The sequence below is a fragment of the Centrocercus urophasianus genome, unplaced genomic scaffold (genome assembly GCF_019232065.1).
Source record: "Centrocercus urophasianus isolate 14NV4802_14NV808 unplaced genomic scaffold, USGS_Curo_1.0 seq_17, whole genome shotgun sequence".
In the NCBI taxonomy this organism is placed as follows: domain Eukaryota; kingdom Metazoa; phylum Chordata; class Aves; order Galliformes; family Phasianidae; genus Centrocercus; species Centrocercus urophasianus.
In genome coordinates, this window is record NW_024884722.1 from 32121969 (window position 1) to 32144444 (window position 22476).

Here is a 22476-nt window from a genome sequence, read left to right on the forward strand (position 1 = left end):
TAAACACACACTTCAAATTCTCGTGTTCTAACATGAGAAAAGATTTTGAGGACAGGCATTGAAAAAGACAAACAACAGCCAGCACAGATAGTAGAAAATTCATTTTATTTATATGGAAAAGGCTACATTTAGATCTGTAAAAGGTCTGAGTGTTATGTTGCCCACATGTCAAAAATCAGTCGTGAAACGCAACAAAAAGGTTACATATTTCTCTACTTAGCAGTGCAATTAGTTCACATTGCAATAAAATTAAGTCAAGTATGCAACAGAATCAAACCCAAGTGTTTCTCCATAATCAGCATACAAAGAATTACAGTGCAAAGATCATTTTAGGTTTTAAGAAATCTGCAGTCAGTCTTTAGCACATCCCAGTGGGCAGGATATCCCAATTACTTTCATTACTAGCAGTTGTATCTTGTCAATACTGTGCACGAGAAAGTCAGTCTAAAATGAAATGACTTACACCGTAAATAAAATATATTTAGTCTATACAATTAAAAACAAATTATATAAGTGAACTAGCAAAATGAAATCCAAACACTTATGAAACAGACAATATATCTTAAAGACACACATACAGTATTCATCACTTAAAAACAGCTACTTTTCTCCAGCAAAAATAATTTGGCTGCTTTACAACTGCAATAAGGATCTTGTAGTCTGAAGATGCAGATGTCCAACTCTTAAAAACCATAATAAATGTCTTCTGCAAAGCATACAAACAGGATAAATATTCTCGTCACAGTCCAAAGGTTATTTTTGGAAGTTTTCCCCTGCTCCAGAAACACACTTACATGGGTGGAAAAATAAAATATTCAAGGGGCACAATGGTAGGTTGAAACAGTAAACTGTGCTCCATTTCCTTCTAAGTTTGAAAAAACTAGAATTTACAGTACTCTGTGGTATATGAAAAAGTCTTCACAAGTTTACATTGCATATTTCTGAGTCCATTCCCTTGCGTGTCTGTTGTATCTGTATGTGCAGAAAGAAGGCATGACAGTGAGTGAAGAGCTGTTAGTGAGACATGGACAAAGTCTCAACGGCCATTTTACTTCATGCAGATACCACTGAACTTTTCACTTAACATTCACTTGATGTTAACATTTCTAAGAGCAAAGCAGCACACAAAGCCTATGTTTGGTTTTCAAGGCTAGCTATCAAAGCTACTTAGACTCAAACTCAAAACTAATCTCACAGGTTTGCACTGAACAACCCATCTTTGTGCATACTCAACTTGTATTTCACAACTGGTTCCCTTACTTGTACGTTAAGTGGAATCCCAAATGTGTATGCCATTAGCAGACTGACAAAGTTCACACATTTGGGTAGAATTCGATATAATTAATGGAATAATTAATGGAAAGGGTGGGGATGGAAGGCACCATGATTATTACCATTATTCTCCATTCTGTACTTTCATCTGTTCAGCACTTGAAGACCCCAGAGCAAAAGCTTACATTGATTCATAACATCCCAATTCTAAGTCAGTTGTGGTCCACGAACATGTAGCACTTCAGTTACCTGCTGCCCATGTTACCCTCCCGAGATCAGAAACTTCCTTTATGTTCTACAGTGTTCCAGAAAGTAAGGAGAGGTTCTTTCTCTCCACAAGGTGTTGCAGAATATGACAAAAATCCTTATCACAAAGTAAAGCAAAGCACTATTCTGTCCCACATTTATAAAACTGTGTCCAAAACATAAGTTCACTGTTCATACCTGGACATCATACTACATGCATAGGATTCATACCTAGAAGACCACAGTAACAAGTACTTCCTAGTTGGAAAACTAATCTTTTCATGTGATAAAAAATAAATGACCCTAACATTATGATGGTTTTATGCAAATAGGAACAAAATAATATCTAACAGTTGCATATGCCTACAGGTTCCTGCTTGTCATTTTACTAATAGATTTTTTCAATATTTCAATATCCAATACTCTACTATAGATATGTATAGAGATTTCTCAAGGAAGTTGGACAGGTTGCACAGCCAAAAACCAAGCCACCATCTGTAGGTACCACACAGATATGTCTGTTATACTCACTTTTCCTTGTCTGACTTGTAGATCTGTGCAATATCCGGTACTAAAGGATCATCTGGATTAGGATCACAAAGTAAGGAGCATATGGACAATAAAACTAAATAGAAGAGACAAAAGTTAGTTCACTTGGTTTCTGTAATCCTTTATATATTCCAGCACACAAAGTGAAGAAAGGAAGATTGGAAAGCAAATGCGCGAATATCAAGATTTCTGACAGCAGTTCTGCTCAGGAATATTTACACAGCATCATTTCTCTAGGTCTAACACACTGTCTGATAACAGCCCAGAGAACTCACAATCTACACACCTGTACTTTTTGTAGTCATTTTTTCCCCATGTTTTATAGCCTATCAACACAGAACATACTACAGATGACTGAGGAACAAAATGTTTCTCCAAGAAAGCCCTTCTAGCTGCAATTAACATTATCATTAATATTAGGCTATCATGCAAATCCTTCTCCACTTCTGTGCTGATCATTGTTTTCCTTCAATGAACATTTCACTTATTTGATACATGCCCGACTTTCATTTGGGGAAATACTCTATTACTCACTCATGGTTCCATTTCAATTCCTGCTACTGCACCAGAGATATTTGATTTTTCTAATACTTTCCACACAAGAACATCAGGTCATTTCTTTTTAGCACTCTGTGTAAGATTATTAAGAGCACAGCTAAGAATTTTGGAGATGGCTGAGAAAAACAGTGACAGCAGCCACACTTGAAGAAGCTTTTGATGTGACACAAAAAGCCTACAAAAAAGGCTATAGCCTCAACGTTCAAAAAAAAAAAAAAAAAAAAAATCCAGAGTATCAGCTTGAGGAAATTGAACAACAAGATAAGAATATAGCTCTGACCAATGACTGAGAGAACAGCTACATCTTAAAATTCATCTTAGAGAAATGCAAATCAGACCAATTTAGTGCCTGTTAAAATACGCTGTGATTAAGATCTCTGCCTACACAAGTACATTCAAGCAACCAAAAGCCACCTTGAAAACTCAAAAAGCAATCAAAGAGGCTCCTCCACATAGCAGTATCTAGTCATGCCCATTTACATTCAAATTTGTTTGGTTTTACAGCTCTGTTCACAGATTTCTCCTCCCTTCTGCATGCACAGTCAGCTGTAAAAGAGAAGCTGCACTTCAGACTAATTGCACTTGATCTCACTCAACTTGCTTCAGAACATTTCCTTGTTATGTACATAATGCATGATACCATCTGACACTCCAAACAGATACTGATTCATTACAAGCATTCCAATAGACTTAGCCCCTTCTGTAACAGGCAGGATAGATGAGCTCCCATCGGCCCCCAGGACAGTGCAACAACACAGGGAAAAAAACACTAGTGTGTGCAATGACATAAATCCATTAGCACATCTGTGAGCTTACCTTTAGATACAGTCAGAGCTGGTGACCATTGTGACCTCAGGATATCAAGACAAATACTCCCATTACTGTTTATGTTTGGATGGTATATTTTTGTTGTAAAAGCAATCTGAAATTAAACAAAGTAAAATTTGCAGCTAACATCAAAATGTTTATTACATTTGGAATCCTTGACACTCTCTTCAGTTCCAGACATCTTAGATCTTCCATATGCAACACAACCTGTAGTGAAGTCGTGCACTTTATCATTCAGTTTTAGGATTCAGTCCTATCTGTTCATCCATTGTACAAGTACTCTCCCCTTATCTTTCTGGTTTTTATTAGAGAAGCGAGCCCCAAACGGCAAGGATATAGATACAAAGCTCTGACCTAAGAACTGCTTCAGTTTGCAGAGAAAGCACTTACCTTTGGGGGTTTGAAAGGATAGTCTGTTGGAAAGTGCACTGTGAGGAAGAACACTCCCCCTTGATACGCGCTATCAGGCTGGAAAAAAACAAAAGAAAAGCCATTAATACATTTCAGCTATTTTGGAGCTTCTCTTCAGATGGCAGAGAACCTCCCAAAGCAATGAATATCGCAGTCAACTTTTTTATCCCCAGTACACAGTCCATACTGAGGATGCTGAACGTTCCCATTGGAAAGCAAAGCTACAGCAGAGTCAGCCATGGCTACTACTGCAGTAGCCCAACGCGGCTACTGAGTGCTGCCCTTTTCACGGCGGCTAAAGGAGGGAGCAGCGTTCGACCGCTGGAGCTACAAAACCGCCGGTCCATCAGCTCCAAACCAGCTCTCTCCTCACTGTCTGGGCTGCAAGGCGCTGCTGGAGCTCAGCTCCACGACACTGAGGGGAACACAAAGATCACAGCAGGTCTTCTACATCCCGCCTCCGTGCAACGCCACAGCTGCTCTGCTATACTCAGGATCTTCCTCCATCATTAAGCTACAAATATACTCACCTCGAGAAGTGGTTTCTCTTTGCAGATGCAAAGAGTAGGATTTTCCAACATAATTCAGTTGATCATGATGACATCATGGAGTTTTAAAACACACAACATCTTTGTGACCTGCACAAATCTGTGAACATGCATTTTGTTAGAGAACATGTGCACAGGTTTACGGCCAGGCTGCACACAGTTAATAGATAGAAATAACTTTGTTGTAGTCATCTGTTGAAGAGATTTTTCATTCTTATTTTCTAGAAAAGTTGGGAAAAGAAGTCTCAATGCTAAATGACAAAGAACTGTGCTTCAAGTTCAAATTAAGGGAAGAAGAATACCTGAAAATCTCTTATTGCTTGAGAAGTTCAAAACGGCAAGAGAGGAATCCAGCCTCAGCAAAGCTGAGGGAGAAGTTTGTGATTTGTCTTATGGGAACAAATGCAGGCTTTTTTTTTTTTTTTTTTTTTAATATCATGTTCACACCTTAGAAGTCAACAGAAATTGCAGTTCTAGAGATGAATAGAAGATGTAAAAACAACAACGGTCGCTATGAAAGTCTCCTTATGCATTCAAAATGCAGACTGTCATAATGTAAGGCAACCTATAAATAGTACTGTTAAGAAGCCAGCGGTAAGTAACATCAGAAGAGACTGTCACTGTACCTAAAATTAGGTTTGAAGTGGCTGCTTGCATGCATACTAAGTTCATTTGTCAAAGTTAAAATAAGCTAAGATCAGACAAGATTCACACTCTTAGTAGGTAAGGTATATAAAATGGATGATGCCAATAGACAGAAGAAGTCACACACATCATATGTGAGTTCTCAAATAAGTTTTGGTCCTACGCTTCTCTCAGCCCCTCAGAAGACATGCAGGACAGATGCGCACCCCTCTTTCCTTACATTATTGAGACAAAGGATAACATGCTGATAATTGTGGCTGAGAAAGGCTGCTCATTCTTATTCTAAGCTACAGAAATGTGAGGAACTTGAAGCCAAGACAATATTTTCCACTACAGGACATGAAAAGTAAATTGTGATCTAAAAACTATAGAAAGAATAATAATTTTAGTTGGAATTTAAACACTAGTATTTCCCTTAATGGGGTCACTCAGGACAGACATACAAATACTGGTGACAAAGCTTTTTTTTTAACCCTATGTTCTTGGATATTCTTTGCTGCTCTGGCATTCACCTTTCAGTAGTGCAAGTAGGTCAAGAGCAGAATGACTGGGTATGTGAAGGAGTGTGGTTGTAAAAGAACAATGGCAAAAGCATTACTATCTATAGAAAAACTTTTCATGATCACCAGAGCTCCTGCTGTGTCATCACAACAGATTCCAGCCTGCCACTGACAAAACACCCACTGATCTTCCACTGCTTCAGAACAACTGTGATGAAAATGCAGAAATAGCCCCAAACGAGTCACAATTTCACTTTTCTCCACCACTGCATCTCACTGGTTTAAGTCCTGTCTCAATTTCCCAGCTCTCAATCAGAACCAGAAGCTTTTTCCTCCAAAATTACTGCATCCATAAGAAAAACACCAGGAATACCAGCTTCTTGCCATTGTATTTGTAAACACCCTCTCAGGTCATGTTTTCATTCATTCTTCTTGCTCACAGCCTTGCTCATTTTTCTTTAGAACTTCTGTTCTTAAGCTACGTTACCCTTTCTTGTGTCATTAATCATAAAATCACATCATTCAGAGGTTTTCTCTGGGTTGAGCGACATCTTTCTCACAAACACCAGAAGTACTCACAGTCTCTGGCCTCGGGTTCCCAAAAACCACTCTGTTTTGCCAGAGCCACATCACACTGCATAGATTCTAAAAGTCCCCAGATCAACAACACCAATCTTGTTTACAGTTATCAACTTAAGAGTTTGGATTATGTTAACTATTTCTCCTTTCAGAGAATATCTTTCTATTTCTATAATGTTTCTATGTCTATATCTTTCACAATTGAAATGATCTTTGAAAAGATCTTTCAACTAACTCAAGCATTGCAGTTGACTGATTAAGCATCCCTAATTTCAGGCAGAAGACAGACTTTTTTGACCAGTTAAAAGAAGAGTAGTACCAGACTACCAAAACCAACAAAGTAAACCCCAAATCGTCAGCCAGCACACAGTACAGCTGAATTTGACTGCCACATTAACAGAAACCCAAATGAAAACTTCCATCATGTAAATGAAAACAAGTCTGCTTTTTAAGGGGGAATGAGTTATTATACTTACAGGTCCCATAATAGTGGCTTGCCAATGAAACACTGCAAGTCAAAAAGATAAAATAATGAGAGCTTTTCTAAGCTTTTTCTTAAGTAAAATAAGGTGAGCCATGGCAATGTCCCAGGAGGAGCTTACAGTCATCTCCAACAGGTCCAGCAGAACAGTGGGCTGGAGGGTCTCGCTGCAGGTCACTCAGTTCCTGTAAGAAACACAAGATATACAAGATATATAAGATATATTTAATACCTTAAAGCATTAAAGCGTTGCAACCAAGCTCATAATAGGTGTGGATCTACAGAAGCATTGATGGAAAGAAAGAAATGGATTTCTCTGTAAAATCAGTGCTCAATACAGAAATCCAACTGTTCCTTTAGCTTTTGATCTGACAAAATAGTCATGTATTCACCTCATCCGTGCACATTCACTGAGTAAAACCAGCTCATAAAGTGACTGCAGAGTGCCTATCAAGTATGAAAGGATGCTAAGTGAACTAGAGAAACAACAGAAATAGGAGCTATACACCTTAATGTACCTTGATGCAATTACCTTCGTGCTTCATTTCCAAGTGGCTAACATAAAATCCTGAAGGAAGCTGGAATTTCAGAAGTGTTCAGAGCAGCTTTGCTACATCAGCTGACTTTCATTTCTACACAAGCTCACACTGCCTTATGTAATTTAGAATTTTTATTTAATCATACAGAAGCAGCTCAATTTTTCATCTAAGTCACCTTTACCAAATGTAAAATAGGTCAGGCATTAACACAGCTCATTCTCCTCGTTTAACTCAATATATTACTTTTGACATCTGAAGCTTTACTACACTAAGAACAAGCTACACACTCCAACTCCAAGCTGCTAGGAACTGCTCTGCTGCGAGTTTAACAGTCCTATTTAAATACTTGCATTGCAATAAGCTAAAAAGATGAATGCTAAATTACTGTTCTTAAGTCACCCAACCAATAACCAAGACCTTACATACTTAAACCAGTAACAAACATGAGCAAGTCTGAAAATGCCCCCCTCAAGTTTATTTGAAGGAATAACAGGAAGCATTTCCATCTCCCAAAAAATCATTCAAGAACACTATTGCAAAATGAAAATCAAGGCTTAAAGAGGCACCAAGGTGACGTCAAGTAAAACCAGTGTATGCACTATGCTCAGATTTCCTGCACAAGGTGAAGGGTCAAAACTGGACTGCAACTGCTGGGATATATTTATAATTTTACAGCATCCAGTGAACGACTCACAGTGCCCTTCTCCAGACAGCTCAAACACCAAGGACAAGGCGCCCAGCACCACAACTCGGGCACACTTCTGACAGCTAACTTCTGGCCCCACATAGACAGACATGCAGCGTACTGAGCCTCTTCAGTGCCAGTACGAAGTTACAGCTTTGCTAAGTCACTCCTTCAACTACATGATTGAAAACAGAATTCTTTGCTACAGTGACACAGCTCAGGCTAGCTAGGGTGAACTGCCAGCTCCCAGCTTCATTGCTAGGGTGGAAACCCTAAACTGTACCCAAAGCAGCACACAGCCTAGGCTCAGCATAAGAGACAAGAGCAGAATCCTGTCCAAGTGCAGCTGCCTTTTTATCTGTGGATTCAAATGTCATGAAGGAGCAGTACACAGAAGGGTAACCAAGTCACTGCCTGCACAAGAAGTCAACCAGTCTCAAATTTCCAGGCATCACGAGACTCCATGAACAGCTCCTGCCACTGCTCCAGCTTGCAACACAAGGTCCAACAAGAGAAGACTGAGTTAATATGCAAAAAGCGAGAACAAGGAAGTTATCTGCACAAGACAGGTGGCCAAAAGGGACAACAGAAAAGCTAAAAATCCCATCTTAAAGCAATTATATCTGACTGCTTAAGGCAACAATGGGGAAAAAGGGTTCAATTCAACATCTCTAAAACACATGCACACATTTCCTCGTGCGTGTGCCCCACCACCACAGCTGCCAGGCAGGCACCTCATCTTGGAGTCACAAGTCTACAACACCACTTCCATTTGTTGGATGCTTTCATTAAGACCTTCACACATCCCAAAAATCACTCTAGTTCCTTCATTCACATCAACACTCGTACTTCCAAACTGCTAGGAACTAGAAAGGTGTACGCTTCCAGCTTCTTCAGGCTGAAGACACTGATATCACAATAAAAACATGTTTTTAATCACAGCTTGACGAGACCTAGATCAATGCAATCCTGTTACTTCCCAACTGGGAGGAAGAAAATCTCTCTTCAGCCTAACATGTTAAGCACAAGCCATGTTCAGACACGAAGAAAGATTTTATACCTTAAAAAAAAAAAAAAACAGCCAGTCCAAACTCACGCCACATTCTCCATTCAAAAAATGACAAACCGACACTAATGTGCCTTAGGAATACAAATGTGATCAAACTTACTAAATTAAACTTGACAGCATAGCAGTTTGAGACTTTGCATAAAGCAGCTCAGATCAAGTAGAGATAAGAGTCAAAGAACTATTCTGTGCTGTACTGTTAATTATGCTGCTGAAGCTTTGCACTCCAAATCATCTGGAGAGCTGTACAACTTGGGTAGGCTTCAAGCTTTCATATATTTTTTGAAATGCTGGGGAGAGAAATTCTGACTGCCTCCTTGCAAGTCAGAGCAATTCACCAGTGTCCAGAGCTGAACTCCAGAACAGCTGTGATGGCTCCATAGAATCATGAGATGTTTCATTATTTACATAAAATCTGGTTGCCCCGAGGCTTCAACTACACCCATATTTTTAAGTCAGTGATATAGAAAATGCTGGTTCAAGACTTGGATGTATGCATGCTAAAAACAGGAGCTGTAACTCATAGCTTCACAGATCCCACTTTTATAAGGCAAACTCAACACCATGAATTACAGCACACAACACAGCAACATCTTCTGTGTGAGTACACAAAAGCAACACAATTTCAGCAGTGAATGTCCATTAAAACCAGCACGCCGTGCTTTATCCCAGTAGAGCCATAATCAACTTGGATAGAGAAGACAACTAAGCTGAGAACACTGCTGGCAATAAGTCTTCTAATCCTCTCAAGCACTGAAAAAATTACTGAGCAGAATAAAATATCGCTAATTCTATGCCACAAACTGGCTGCAATTAGCAAGTGCAACAAACTATTTCTCCTGTTCCAAACTACAGAACCTGAAAGTAAGCAGGATCCAGCACCAGGGCTGCTAATGAGGGAACAGCCGCACAATGATAGAGATGTTAACCATCAGCTACTGAAAAGGGACGCAGCAAAGCCTCCAAATGAACATCTTTTATTCATCATACCACACACACTGTAGTAGATCTGTGGACAAGGTGAGACAAAAAATTATAAGTCAAGTTGAACTGACATAAAACTATGTTAAATTGTAAAAGGTGGAAGTACATCTGAATGTACAGACAAGGGCTCACTGCTGAAGTGTATTACAGAATGCACTTCAGAATTGTAAAGCTGGTGAAGACAGCAGCTGCTCAAGCAGTTGTGTGCCTCATTAAATACAGTTAGATATTGGCTCCTCCAAAGCCACTGGAATGAGATTGGAAAAGATACTTTGACAACAGAGAGATGGACATATTAAGCACAGTACTTATGGATACTCAGGAAGCAGGGGTACTAATAAGAGAGTCCTAAAAATATGCCTCATTTTTACTGCTAAACAAGCCTGCAGGCTATCAGGAGACAGAAATAGACTGTGAGCAGCATCACCAAAAGCTATTTTAATTCTTTAAGCTACATGAAACCACATCCAGAGCCTTTTCCCACACCATTATTTAAAACAGAGGTTTTTCAGTTTCTCAACTATGTTCCTCATCTCTTGCATAAAATGCACTGCACTTCCTACTAAGAGCATACATCCACCTCTGCTCCTGTATTAATAGTGACTGGAATTATCAGAAGAAAAGCAACTAAAGCCCAGATTGTACAGAAGTTAAAGGAGTCTCTTTTCTTTCTAAGTTCAGTGAACACAAAACAAATATTTAATCACAACATCCTTCAAGCTTCGTTCCAGTAACAAAGGAGTTAACCTATTTTTACACACTGTGTAAGGCAAAATCTATTCTCTGATGTCACAAGTGATGTTTTGGAAACAAATGGAAACATTTCATATTAAGGATTCAAAAGTTTCCTTAGTGTGTTTATTACCACCCGAAGAAAGCACGCAGCTCAACAGTTCGTGGGCAGAACCCAAGTTAGTTTCAACATAAAGATGTAAGCTGGCATGTCCTGTCCATCTATGCATACGAAACACATACTGAAACAAACAGACTTTCAGTTCAACAGCATATCTGAATGTTGGAACGCCTCCATTCTTACTGAGTGGCAGGAGAAAAACAATCAAGCACTATGCTGACAAGACGAAAAACAGCAGCTATTTTCAAACCAGTCTTCAAATGTGTCAGAGGAGATGTTGCTGCTTTCAAAATCTCTAACTGAAGAAGCCCAATTTTTTAATGCTGGTAACAAGAGCAAGTGAATACAGGTTTTGTAAGCAGTTCACAATTTGATTAAGCACAGGAAAAAAAAAAATCAGCTTTTCATTAATAGTAGAGGGGCATCCAGAGTTACAGGGCATAGGATGAAAACCATCCCACCAGCTGTAACACAGAACTGACAGGATAACAAACTCACAACTAGGTAAGTAAAGAGAGAACTCAGAGCAGGAATCATGAGAAATGCTTCCATACAGGTCCAATAAGCAGAGCTGACCTATACAACTTACATAACCCAGCAGCCTGAATGATCTCCTCCTCAGCACAAAAATGGCATTGTATCCATTTTGCAGAGGCAGTAACCATAAGGACTCATTTGAAAAATATACCTCCCAACTAAAACCTACAGTATTGGTTTTCTTTTACACAATTGCTAACATCCACCAAGCAGCGGGTTGTTCTTTCACAGCCTTCCATTATTGCTGTACAGCCCTCAAGTCCACAGGGGTCCTTTATGGAGTCCCTCAAAGCAAACCAGTGAAAGAAGGCACAAAACAACACAGGCCACAGGAGCAGTACTGTTTAAATATCAGTCCCAAATCCCAGTCAGTCCCCGGTGTGCAAAGCAAGGACAGACACTTGTGCCCTGCAGTTGTGCTTCCTCCATAGGCGCTATCATTCTGACAAGGCAAACTACCACACTGCCAACACTCAGGCTTGCACCCAAAGCCCCTCAGCTGTGTTAAAGCACAGTTATGAACCACCCTCAAACTACCCAACCTTGGTTAAGATTATATGTCTGGACTAAAAAGTTCCCAAGCGTTATCACTGTGCTGACAGCACTTAGTACTCAACAGAGTTCCCCCAGGAACCAGCAGGGACCAGCAAACTGTCATACAAATACATTTAATCTAGTATGAGTTTTTCCCAGTTCCACCATTTTTAGGACTGCTCTATGTGCAACAGTGACATGAAGATACTTGATCTTTTCTATCTTTTTTCTCCTCACTACAACTTTCCATTGGAAACAATCCTATTTCTTTGCCACTTTACTTTTCCACAGCAAGTGACTTCTTACAAAACTGCTCTGGAGTCAGGCTGCTGGCAAATTAGTTCAGCACTGGTTTTTATTCTTCCTGGAATAACAGCAGACAGTGATGAAGAGTCATTGAGAAGTAACCCAGAAGTAGTCGTTCCTGCAGCAAACTAGAAGCAAGAAGCAGCTAGGTTTGGATCTAAGCTCAACTCTTTCAGTAGCTCCTTCTCCAATACCACTCCACATTTCAGATGAAAGCAATTGCATAACCAGGAAATCTTACACAACCTTGAAGTCAGCACTTCTTCACTTTCAAAGAACAGAAAAGCAATGCAGAAAGATTAACAGGACATGAAACGCTCTCTCCCAAGGGTAAATTTTACAGCTGTTGAATACAGAGCTTGTAAACATCACACTAAAGAAAGTTGTGGCTTTCCAGTACAAATGGAGGTGATTAAAGCAGAAAGAAAATCTACACAGGCAAAGTGTAAGAAAAATACAGCAAATAACCCCACGGTATGAAGGTCTTATTTGGAAGATTTGCTTTGTCTGCTCATCCTGACAGAACAAAAATAAGCAGGTATTCAGAACAATCCCCCTTTCCAAACACATAACTAGAGAAGTTCTTGAAGAAAAAGTGAGAAAATAAAAAGCTGAGAAAACGCCAAGCATTCCCAAGTCACACAGGGGCACAACAGAGCTTACCGCTAGGAAAAAAAAAAAACAGTCATTGACACCGTGGTTGCTCCGAAAGTAACGCCTCCTATTAATTCCACAGAAACTACTACAGACACAAGAAGCACAAAGACGCTCTTTGATAGAGCACGTTCTCAGCTACGAAACACTGTTTTTTCCACAAGCTCACCCACCAGCTTTGTACCTGAGGCAGCGATGACCAGCAGGCTGCGTGCTGTGCTCCTGTACGCCCGCACAGCCGCACCGTGCTCTCACGCCGCTGGGCTCAGTAAAAGTTCAGCAAGCATCGCTGAACGCCAACGGGTGCCATTTTATCCGCATGGAAAAACTCAGAGACACACCTTCGCCTCACGAGCCTTCCCATGACTGACCCCATGTCGTAAGGCCGCCCCTCTGCTGCCATCTGTCGCGATACAACGGCGTATGGGTAGGAGCCCTGTGGCCGCAATATCCCTCCCCCCTCCGCCCACTCCCCTCAGAGCAAGAAGAGGGGCCACGGCACTCCGACAAACCCAGCCCACCCCTCCACCCGGAGACAACCGCATAATCGTCCTCCCAGCAGCAGCACAGCTCGGCAGCCTCCCTCAGCCCCGCTCACTTTCTGTATCCGTTTCAGCGCCATGGGAGCGCAAGGCGACAGCAGCGAGGAGCGCGGCGGGGGGCGGGGCGGGCAACTAACGGCATCCGCACGCACCGACGGAACGGGAAATAACAGCGCGGGGAGGGGCGCCGGGCTCTTTGTGTCCGCTTTTCGCGGGGCACGCTGGGTAGCGTGGGCGGTGAACAGAGCGACTGCACGGCGACCGCTGCCCCCTTGCGGCCTGGAGGTGTTCGCCTCAGCCGCCCGCTCGTCAGCCTTGACGCCTGCGGCTTCCGCGAGCCTTCGTCGCTCCTCCCCTCGTGCCTTTCAGGGCGTAAAGCATTCAAAAGGGGCGCGGCGCGGCGCATGCGCGCTGCGGAACTGCGTGCGTCCTCTGCGGAGCGGGAGCGATGGGGCTGGGGCAGAATGGCGCCGTGCGGGGTGGGTACGGGCGCGCGCGGGGCTGAGGGGCTGCGTGGGACAGGAGAGGGTGGCGCCCTGCCCGTTAGAGCTCAGCCGACAAAATGGCGGCGGGGTCCCCTGGGGGGTTGGCTGTAAGGGGAGGGGTCCGCGGGTCGAGGCGCGGGGGGCTCCGTGAACGACCGTCGTGTTTGTGGGAGCAGGGTGTGGCTCTGAGGGTTCGTGGGTATCAATTCGTGTGGCTTTTATGCATCGGTGAAGGAGCAGCGGCCTGCTCTGCGCTGCGGGATGTGCTGGGAGCGGCGGGCGGGGCTCCGCCTGGCGGCTGAGGCGCGGGCTGCCGCCTAACGGCGCGGGGCGGCGGGCGGTTAGCCGTGCGTGAGGGGAGCAGTGCCGCTGGGTGCCTCCTGTCCTGCGTGGCACTGCTCTGCTACTAAGCTCTGCTTACGAAGAGAATGAACTTCAGAAGATTTCTGTATCTCGTTCTGTCCTAGTGAGACGCTTAGCGAAGTTGCCTGTCCCCTTTCCCAAGTCTTACAGGGCTGCTTTCATAACACAGGCGTTTGACTGATTGCGCTTAGTGTTACATCCAGACCCTTGTGTGTCAGTATGGTGAGCTGCCCTTGGAAAGCAGCGAGAGCTGACAGATGCTTTTGATTCCTTATCCTAGATCCAATGCTGTAGTGTCTCTTGCTCCGGTGAGACCTTCTGGCTTGGTATCTTTCTAATGCAGTATGGGCTTTGGGGGGTAAAAGAGAAATTCCCAGCAGAAGACTGTTCTAGTTTTCTTAAGCTGTGTAAATGTGCTAAAACTTAAATTCCTGTCTCATGTTTTTGTCTATGGAGTCAACTGGACTCTTTTTATACATGTCAGGAACACACATGCACACAGAAGTGGTGGATAAAAAGCAAAAAAAAAAAAAAAAAAAAAAAGCAGGTGCTGTTAGGGTAGCCAGAACTGTTGGGCCAAAGTCCAGGATACTGGCATGAGGCCACAAAAAGTAGGGAAGGTCCTTGTACAAAAGGAAATGATAACAATTGAGCAAAACCTCAGAGTTATCAGAGATTCCAAGAGGGGTAAAAAAAGTGCAGGTGGGAGGTAGTGGTGGTTTTAATGGCAACTGTCTTTCGTAGAGCCAGGACCTAACATGGTTAAATTTGTGCCGTTAAATATAATTCTTCTGGATCCATGTACTTTTCCATACCACCACAGCAGACTTTTAATCTAAGCTGATTTTTTCTTACCCTTGTGGAGTGCTAGTAAATTAAATAATTTCCCCATTGCCAAACACCTGTTAAGCTCTTTTAGTTGCAGCATGCATTATATAAAAAATTTACTCAGTACCTGTACTCTGGAGGGGTCTGTTTGGGTTGCTGATGCTGTGTGTTTGTCTTTAGTGACCTTCTTAGAACTGAAACAATAAACAGGTTTTTTTGGCTTACAGTTTAAGCCAAAGAAACTGAGCTTGGAAACACTGTACTTTCCAGTGTTGATATCACAGGTTGATGAAGAAAAAGTTAAAAACCAACCAATCAAAAACTAAACAAACAATCCAGCCACTTTAATCCTCGCTGTTATGTAGAAGGGACTGAGGTGAGAGAGCGCTCTGGTCAGTGGAAAAGAGCAGATTAACTCAGTGTGTGTCAAAATAAAAAATGCTGTGTTTTGCCTGGAGAACAGAAAGATCTCTTTGAATGTTAGAGGTGTTGTCTTGAGCATGGAGACATTCGCTGTTGGGAGGAGTTTTAATAGAATATTGTGGTCAGCAAACTGAGTCTTTTTTCTTCTTTTTGTTCTAGTTGAATGGATTGCTGCAGTCTCTTTAGCTGCTGGAGCAGCTGCTGTTGGGTATCTAGCTTACAAAAAATTTATCTCTAAAGACAAATGCTGCAAGGCAATGGTGAATCTCCATATCCAGAAGGATAACCCCAAGGTAGTTCATGCATTTGATATGGAAGATCTGGGAGACAAGGCTGTGTACTGTCGTTGCTGGAGATCTAAGAAGGTAAGATAAACATGCACATCAATAGCACTGGGAAACTTATTCATTTTTCAGTAAAACCATTTTACTGCTTCATTTAGCAGAAACTAGCTTCTTTTCACATTGGCTCACATTCTGCAGTGAGATGTAGCAATAATTCAGTCCTTGAAGCTATGTAGATTTATGGAGAATGAAACCTTCAGATCAGCACTAATAGTGAAAACAATGTTTCCGTGGCTGTGAAGCAGCAGTTTCACTGAAGAGTACAGCTACTCTTCAGACTAATCAATCATAAATATCAGATATTATTTTGCCACTGAAGTTTATCCAAAATTCTTGGTCTTTCGGTAGATGAAGGAGAACCCAGGAACCATAGCCTGAGGGCCAGGTTGGATGGGGCCCTGGGCAGCCTGGTCTAATATTAAATGGGGCGGTTGGTGGCCCTGCATGTGGTGGGGGGGTTGGAGGTTAATGATCCTTGAGGTCCCTTCCAACCCTGGCCATTCTGTGAAGCTGGAAGCTTACTTTGTCAGTCCGAAGATGTCTTGCTACTAGTTTGCATAGGGAAAAGCAAGACATTAAGAAGTCTCTTAGTATACCAGAGCTGGTGTCAAATGGTTGCTTGACATGCTTGAGCTCACCACTAAATCACGTGGATGGGGAGAATACAGAATTGGTTTTGGAAGAACCTTGCTTGTGCACATGGTGCTGTCCTGCATTTATTGCTGTGTGCAATGCCTTTTGCCACATTAATGAGTACAGCAGCAGGTTTGTTTCCAGTGGTGGTGGAGGTAATCCAAAAGCAAATCCAAAAGTTTTTGAAGAATCTAAACGGATGAACTTAAAGCATTTGTCTTTGCAACCCATAGTTTTGTGGTTAATCTTACAGAATAGCCAGTGAAACCATGCTAGCACACTTAGAAAATTAAATGTCTGACCTAGATGTGGGTTTGTCCAATTTGGTTGCATATGAAGATGCCTCAGTTGCTTAACGTCAGTGTTAAGCATGATACCTAACCTTTCAGAAATGCTGTTAAGATCAGCTTTAAATCTGAGTTAGATGAGAGACCTTTGATGCTATTGAGATCGACTTAATACATGGATAGTGCTAGTTCTGGGTTCTGTAATGAGAGAAAGTGGAGTGAGTAGTCTGTTTACAACTAGCATGCATTTAAAAGCTGTTTTGAAGTCGAGGTGCTAATGTGTGGGTTAAATCTCAACTGAGAGCCAGAAGTAGAAGTTGCTCTGAATGCTACAGCTTCAGAAAAGAGAAAGGTGGAGAAAAAAAGCTGCGCTAAGTATTTGGAATTGGTAGCATCTGAACTGGAGTTCAGTACTTGTGTGTATAATCAATGGATATCAAGATGTTACAATCACAATATAAACAAGAGAATTAGGTGAAGTGGACTATGATAACAAGAGAGAATAAATGGAAGGCTTACCCTTATGCTGGGCTCACCACAAAACACCAGAAGGAGGGATCTCCAGACAAGATCCTTCCCCACTGGTAGCCAGCTCTTAAATGGGTCTAAGAGCAGCACAGGTGAATTGCCTTCACCTGTTCTCCTCTGGCTGACTCATGGCTCGCCTCAGGTGATCAATCAGAGGTTCAGGCCGTGACTCGGTAGTTCCCATACATTGTGATAAAAGAAATTGTAACTTGATGCATGGTATTTATACTTAACTGCCTCCTCCTCTAGAAAATAGAAGGGATGTCTGGATGTAGGGTTTGCGTTGCAGCTCTTGCCGTTATTCTAGCTATTGTCTGATACTGTCTTTTTTTGTGTGAAATCAGAATCTGATTGAGTGTATTTTGCCATGCATTGAAGGGTGTTGTAGCTCAGGAACATACTGCCCTGCAGAGGCTGCTGTAATCTCATGCTAAAAGGAAGTAAATGAGGGATATGATATAATGAGTCTGTTCTTAGAATGTGCATTATTTGACTGTGTAAGCTTGTCTCAGCAGACTAAGCCTGATCTGAGGCACGAGTCTGTTAATAGAACCTATTAACCATTATGCACCACAGGTTATTTCAGTTGCTGATGGTGTGTGTGCACTCCAGCTGGCTTCGTACTGGGAAGAAACAGGTGGACTGCATGAGGAGAGTGTTTTTGGGAAGCTTAAAAAAAAGAAGTTAATCCTCAGTTGTGTGGGTTTTCTTACTTGATCCTTTGTGGGAAGCATTTATTTATTGGAAACAGGGTACCTTCAGATAAGTCTGCTTTGGGTTGTAGTAGCCTATCAAAGTGGGTGGTAGGTGGCTTTTTTTAAATGGCCCTTTCCTATTCAGCATTGTGCTTTGCAGGGGCTTCATAGCATTGCTTTTGGACTTTTATGCAAAAGTACTCTGTTAAAAAGTATTGGTATAGAGGCAAGAGTTTTGTCTTAAAACCAGACAGCAATTCATCTACAGTTAGAGCATCTGTTTTCTTCTGCTTTTTTTAATTGAGGAGAGGGGGAGGGGCATCTTAATTGGTTTACTTGTAATTATCTGCAATCTGTGTGTCTTCCAGAGCACTGTTAGTCTGCAGGCTGCAGGCTGAGAGCTGCTGCAGAGCGTCGGAAGAAACAAACTTGTTTGGTGTCAAGGGAAATAAACTGAGCTGTCCAGACCGCTGCACAGTTCCCTCAGGGCTTGAGCTCTGATCGCTGTTGCTAGCCTGCTGTATCTTAAACAAGGATAAACATGCTGCGTCAGGCCCAGCTTCAGTCTTGAAGATGACCAAGTAGATGCCCTAAAAAAAAATGCGGTGTTCTCTGTGTTGTATGCAGCTTGCTTTTTTGTGCCTGGTGTTCCATCCTCTGGGAGCTAGCGGCTTGGAGATCAGCTGGCCCAGAGGATGCAAAGCTGTCAAAATTGGTAGCTGTTAAAGATACTTTGATGCTAGCTAACGACTATGAATTCCACCATCTTTGTCACCTGCAGATTTCAAGTGGCATTGCTGCAGCTGGACCGTGGGCCTGTCTTTTTGGGGCGTGTGAGATGTGTGTTCTGTAAGCTGAGTAGGTGCTTCTGCAAAGGCAGATAGACTGTGGTGCTGTATGGAGAAACAGCTGGCCCAGGAACATTTGGGTGAGAAGCTGATGAATATCCTATGAATTAGGATATAATTTCTGCCAAGTGTCTGTCAGTACCTACTCAGTGAGTCACTAATAACTGATTTGACAATGAAGTTCCTGTGTGAATTGGCCTATGTGATTGTTCTCCAAAATCTGGGGGTTCTTAATTTAGAAAATTGACCTGCCATTTATAGCACGGCTTTTGACATTTTGTAACTGTGGTAAAACAAAACTTTCACCACTCCCTCTGCTTCCACCCTACCCTGCAGGCCTTTATTTTTAGTACTGAGAATGTTTCTTTCTCACTAGTATGTTGTCTTAGGGATATTGCTTTTATGCGATACTTGGAAGGCTCTTAAGCATGGGTGATTTGGCATCAATTTTAATCAAGGACTTTGATTGGGCAATGAATATTGGGATCACCAGAATGTCAGAGTTGGTTTGGTGGTTACTGTGAGGGAATATCGCTGTTCTAAGGGCACGAGCTTAATAATGCCCAACTTGGATTCCAAATATTCCAAAGCAAACACGACAGAAACTGAATACAAATACGGGTGTGATGTATGTGATTTTCTCTAGAACTTCCTCTGCAGAAAGGGCGCAGCCCTGAAGACATATCCTTGAGAAGTGGTGGGGTCTGATCTAACTCTCTTTCCTTCACAGAATATCCTTTGGCTCTTGCATATGAAAAGAGCTGTCCAGGAGCAGAGTTGTTTTAAGCAGTCCAGGACCTGGGCAGTTACAGCTGGTTAAAGGAGTCCCTCTGGGTCTTGCTCTGACCAGGCTGTTCCAGTTTTGTTGATGGAACAAACATTTCTTTGAATTACTTCCTCAGTATTACCCTCATAAGCCCCTGATGAGTAACCATGTCAGCAGGAAGTGTGTTTTATTTCCATTGTCAGGTCAAAATCCTGATGTAGAATCCAGCTCTTGCAAATGGACGTTTGTACTAGTGAGACAAGCTGGCTATGTCAGATGAAGCAAAGAAGGCTTGCCACTCTAGCTGTCTGGTGGCAGGACTAATCTGTCAGTGTCTCTCTTAAGTAAGAGATGAGGTGGGAAGCTGTCCTTTTACTTGAGAAAATTGAGTGGGGAAAAAAAGCTTAGGATCTAATTCTTTTGCTTTTCCTCTCCCCACTTAACTTCTGTAACTGCACTCAGTTCTGGCTGTGGCTCAGGAAATAGAGTGTCGGGCAAGGTTGGGAGCAAGTAACTTCACGTAGTCTGAGTTAACCTTCAACTGTAACCTGCATTTTCACTTTGCTGACCTGAGGCTGGAATACCAAATGCAGTGGAGTCGAGTTGCTTTGTTTTTTGACAAGCTTCTTGCCCACTCTGAGCTCACATGGGCAGAACTAAGTGTACAGCCAAAATTCAGGGTCACCTGAAATGCCGGTGCGAAAGTTCAAGTCTGCAGTCACAGCAGATTTAATGAGAAGACGTTCCATTGAACTTTCAGTGTAGGTTCCTAATTCTGACTGTGCTTTATATGCACTTAATGTGTGTCTATTCTTTCTCTTCCAGTTCCCGCTGTGTGATGGCTCTCACACACAGCACAACGACGAAACTGGCGACAACGTTGGGCCTCTGATCATCAAGAGGAAGGAGGCGTAGACTGGACAGTAGAAGTTGCAAAATGAATGTCTGACAAATCCTCTGCTTGCTTGTAATTGGGGGAGAAACCACAAATTCTTTGTCATGTCACTGAAGAATTTCCCATGTAGTTTATACATCAGGCATGTTTATTATTTCTGGGGCTTGTCTTGTTTTAATCACTACAGTGCATAATTTACTGAATAGTCATAGTTGGAATTTTTTGTCCTGTAATGTGTGTGTACCCTCGCATTGAATATGAAGCTAAACTGACGCACAGAATGTACGAGGCCATTCAGCAGAAGTCATATTCAGAAGGTAGACCTTGTTTCTGAGAGCTTTGCAAGTTATATGGCTGGATAGAGTTCCGCAGTAGCAAGAAATCGTGGTGCCAGAATGCAGCTTAACTTGTAATTATGCTGCATTTTCTGCAGATGGCACGTTTGGCCTATTACACTACAGTTTTGTGTGGGCTCTGTAAAAGAACACATTTAAAATTGCTAATTAGGAACAGACATTGTAAAATACTTATAGCACGATGGGGCTGAGGGACAACTTTGCCTTTGATTTTACAGCAGTATTGAAACTTGACCCTGTTACCATGTGGTATCATGAATGTACTACCAGAACTGCAGACCTGTATTGAGAGCAGGATTAGGAAGATCATCTCTGTGAGAGCTTTCTCAATGAACAAGTGGAAGGATATGAAGTGCTCGGAGTGATGGGTGAGGGGTTGCAGGGTTGTTTTTACTGCTAGAAAGCCTTAGTTTCCTTTGCAGTCTCTGACAGTGGAGCTCACTTCCCCAGACCACAGGACGGGGAGGCTATGCTGATTTATTCCAGAAGCTGAAAGAATAAGTAAAACCCCACCTGCTTCTTCATTGCTCTGGCTGGTTCCAGATGATGCTTCCTGCTGTTGCACAGAGAGCAGGCGCACCTTTCCTTATTAAGTGGCCTTAGGCTCTACGTGTCTTAAATGGCTCCTGCCTTCCTGGGCTCACTGCTCTTGTGGATCAGCTATTTTTACCCAAAGGAACAAACTTGGACAGGCTTTGGTGACAGGTAGAAACATGGAGAAAAGGAAGGATGAGAAGGAGGACTCGCGTCCTCCTTTTGTATGGCACTTGTCTGCCTTATTTAACAGTTGCATTAATGGCCACATCTCCTTAATTAGCTTTAGATTTATCAACATACAAATGGCTACAAAGCAAAACCCAAAGAGTGTGATGGCGGAGGGCAGTTCTGTATTAAACCTGGTCTGCAAGCATAATTGCAGCTTGTGTAAGATTGAGCTCTTAAAACAGAGAGAAAGGCTACCTCAAAACTGGAGAAAATGTCTTCTCAATAAGTTGAAATCTTAACCGTAAAGATTCTTCCAGATAATTGGGGCTATAGGAATTGTATTTTTGTTAAGGTCATGTTTGCTACAACTGGTTAAGACAAAAAAAAAAAAAAAATCATTTCCTTATCCTCAGTGTGAGAACTTCTGAGGCTGAAGTCTTAGCTGAGCACTTTGAACTTTGGCAGAAGGCAGAGAAAGCAGAGTAGGTAGGCAGCACAGACCTAAAGGAAGGAGGGTTTGCATGTAGAGTACTTGAGTGGAGTCAACTACTGTCTGAGAGACCTGCTCTTGTAAGAAATTGCAGTCAAATATATTTAGTCTCATCTTTCTCTCCCTGTATTGTAAAGGTACCTGTTTTTTTTTTTTTTTTTTTTTTTAACTTGCCCAAGATATGTATCAACATATGGAAAATTGTTTTAATCTTAAATTATCAAATATATTTGGTTTATCCAAAACCAAGTTCTCTCTGTATTACTAGAATGTGGCACTGGATATTTCTGTATTTTTTTCATATACACACATTTGAGCTCATCTTGATCTCAAGGTAACGTTTGAGTTCTCATAGGTGTGCTGTTTGTTCCGAGGAAGATTTGTGCTGTAAGTAGTGCTGTAATCATAAACCTGTGTCTGGGTTGGGTTTTCCTTCTGAGACTTCCTGTTAGCAGTAAAGCCTGGCTTCTTTGGAAGGAATGAAAGTTCACTGAAAACTGCATTTGTGTTTTA

General features: G+C 42.0%; 2 protein-coding genes across 4 annotated transcripts; one reads left to right on the plus strand and one right to left on the minus strand.

The window, feature by feature from the left end:
• Nucleotides 1-86: 86 nt before the first annotated feature.
• UBE2D1 (ubiquitin conjugating enzyme E2 D1) lies at nt 87-13480 on the minus strand. Of its 3 annotated transcripts, none has more exons than XM_042818699.1 (7): nt 13374-13480; nt 6739-6802; nt 6613-6644; nt 3844-3921; nt 3442-3547; nt 2050-2143; nt 87-972 (listed from the first exon to the last, which is right to left on the minus strand). In XM_042818699.1, exons 1-7 carry the CDS (start codon nt 13395-13397, stop codon nt 927-929), a joined length of 444 nt encoding a protein of 147 aa, XP_042674633.1. In that variant the 5' UTR covers nt 13398-13480; the 3' UTR covers nt 87-926. The 3 variants fall into 3 exon arrangements, with proteins under 3 accessions (XP_042674633.1, XP_042674635.1, XP_042674634.1); XM_042818701.1 differs by lacking the exon at nt 13374-13480 and adding an exon at nt 4395-4512 and having other exon boundaries at nt 6739-6795; XM_042818700.1 differs by lacking the exon at nt 13374-13480 and having other exon boundaries at nt 4395-6644.
• A 212-nt stretch (nt 13481-13692) lies between these two features.
• CISD1 (CDGSH iron sulfur domain 1) lies at nt 13693-22212 on the plus strand. The gene is made up of 3 exons (XM_042818633.1): nt 13693-13796; nt 15576-15781; nt 20343-22212. The coding sequence occupies exons 1-3, from the start codon at nt 13766-13768 to the stop codon at nt 20430-20432; spliced, it is 327 nt and encodes a 108-aa protein (XP_042674567.1). The 5' UTR covers nt 13693-13765; the 3' UTR covers nt 20433-22212.
• The last annotated feature ends 264 nt before the right edge of the window (nt 22213-22476 follow it).

Bases quoted from the DNA above. Each gene is read 5' to 3' on its own strand.
- UBE2D1 (XM_042818699.1), bottom strand. From the start codon at position 13,397: ATGGCGCTGAAACGGATACAGAAA. The intron at 3,548-3,843 runs GTAAGTGCTTTC...GTTTAATTTCAG, and splicing joins ATCCTTTCAAACCCCCAAAG to ATTGCTTTTACAACAAAAAT. The intron at 973-2,049 runs GTGAGTATAACA...CTGCACATACAG, and splicing joins TACAAGTCAGACAAGGAAAA to ATACAACAGACACGCAAGGG.
- CISD1 (XM_042818633.1), top strand. From the start codon at position 13,766: ATGGGGCTGGGGCAGAATGGCGCCGTGCGGG. The intron at 13,797-15,575 runs GTGGGTACGGGC...TTTTTGTTCTAG, and splicing joins GCAGAATGGCGCCGTGCGGG to TTGAATGGATTGCTGCAGTC. The intron at 15,782-20,342 runs GTAAGATAAACA...TTTCTCTTCCAG, and splicing joins GTTGCTGGAGATCTAAGAAG to TTCCCGCTGTGTGATGGCTC.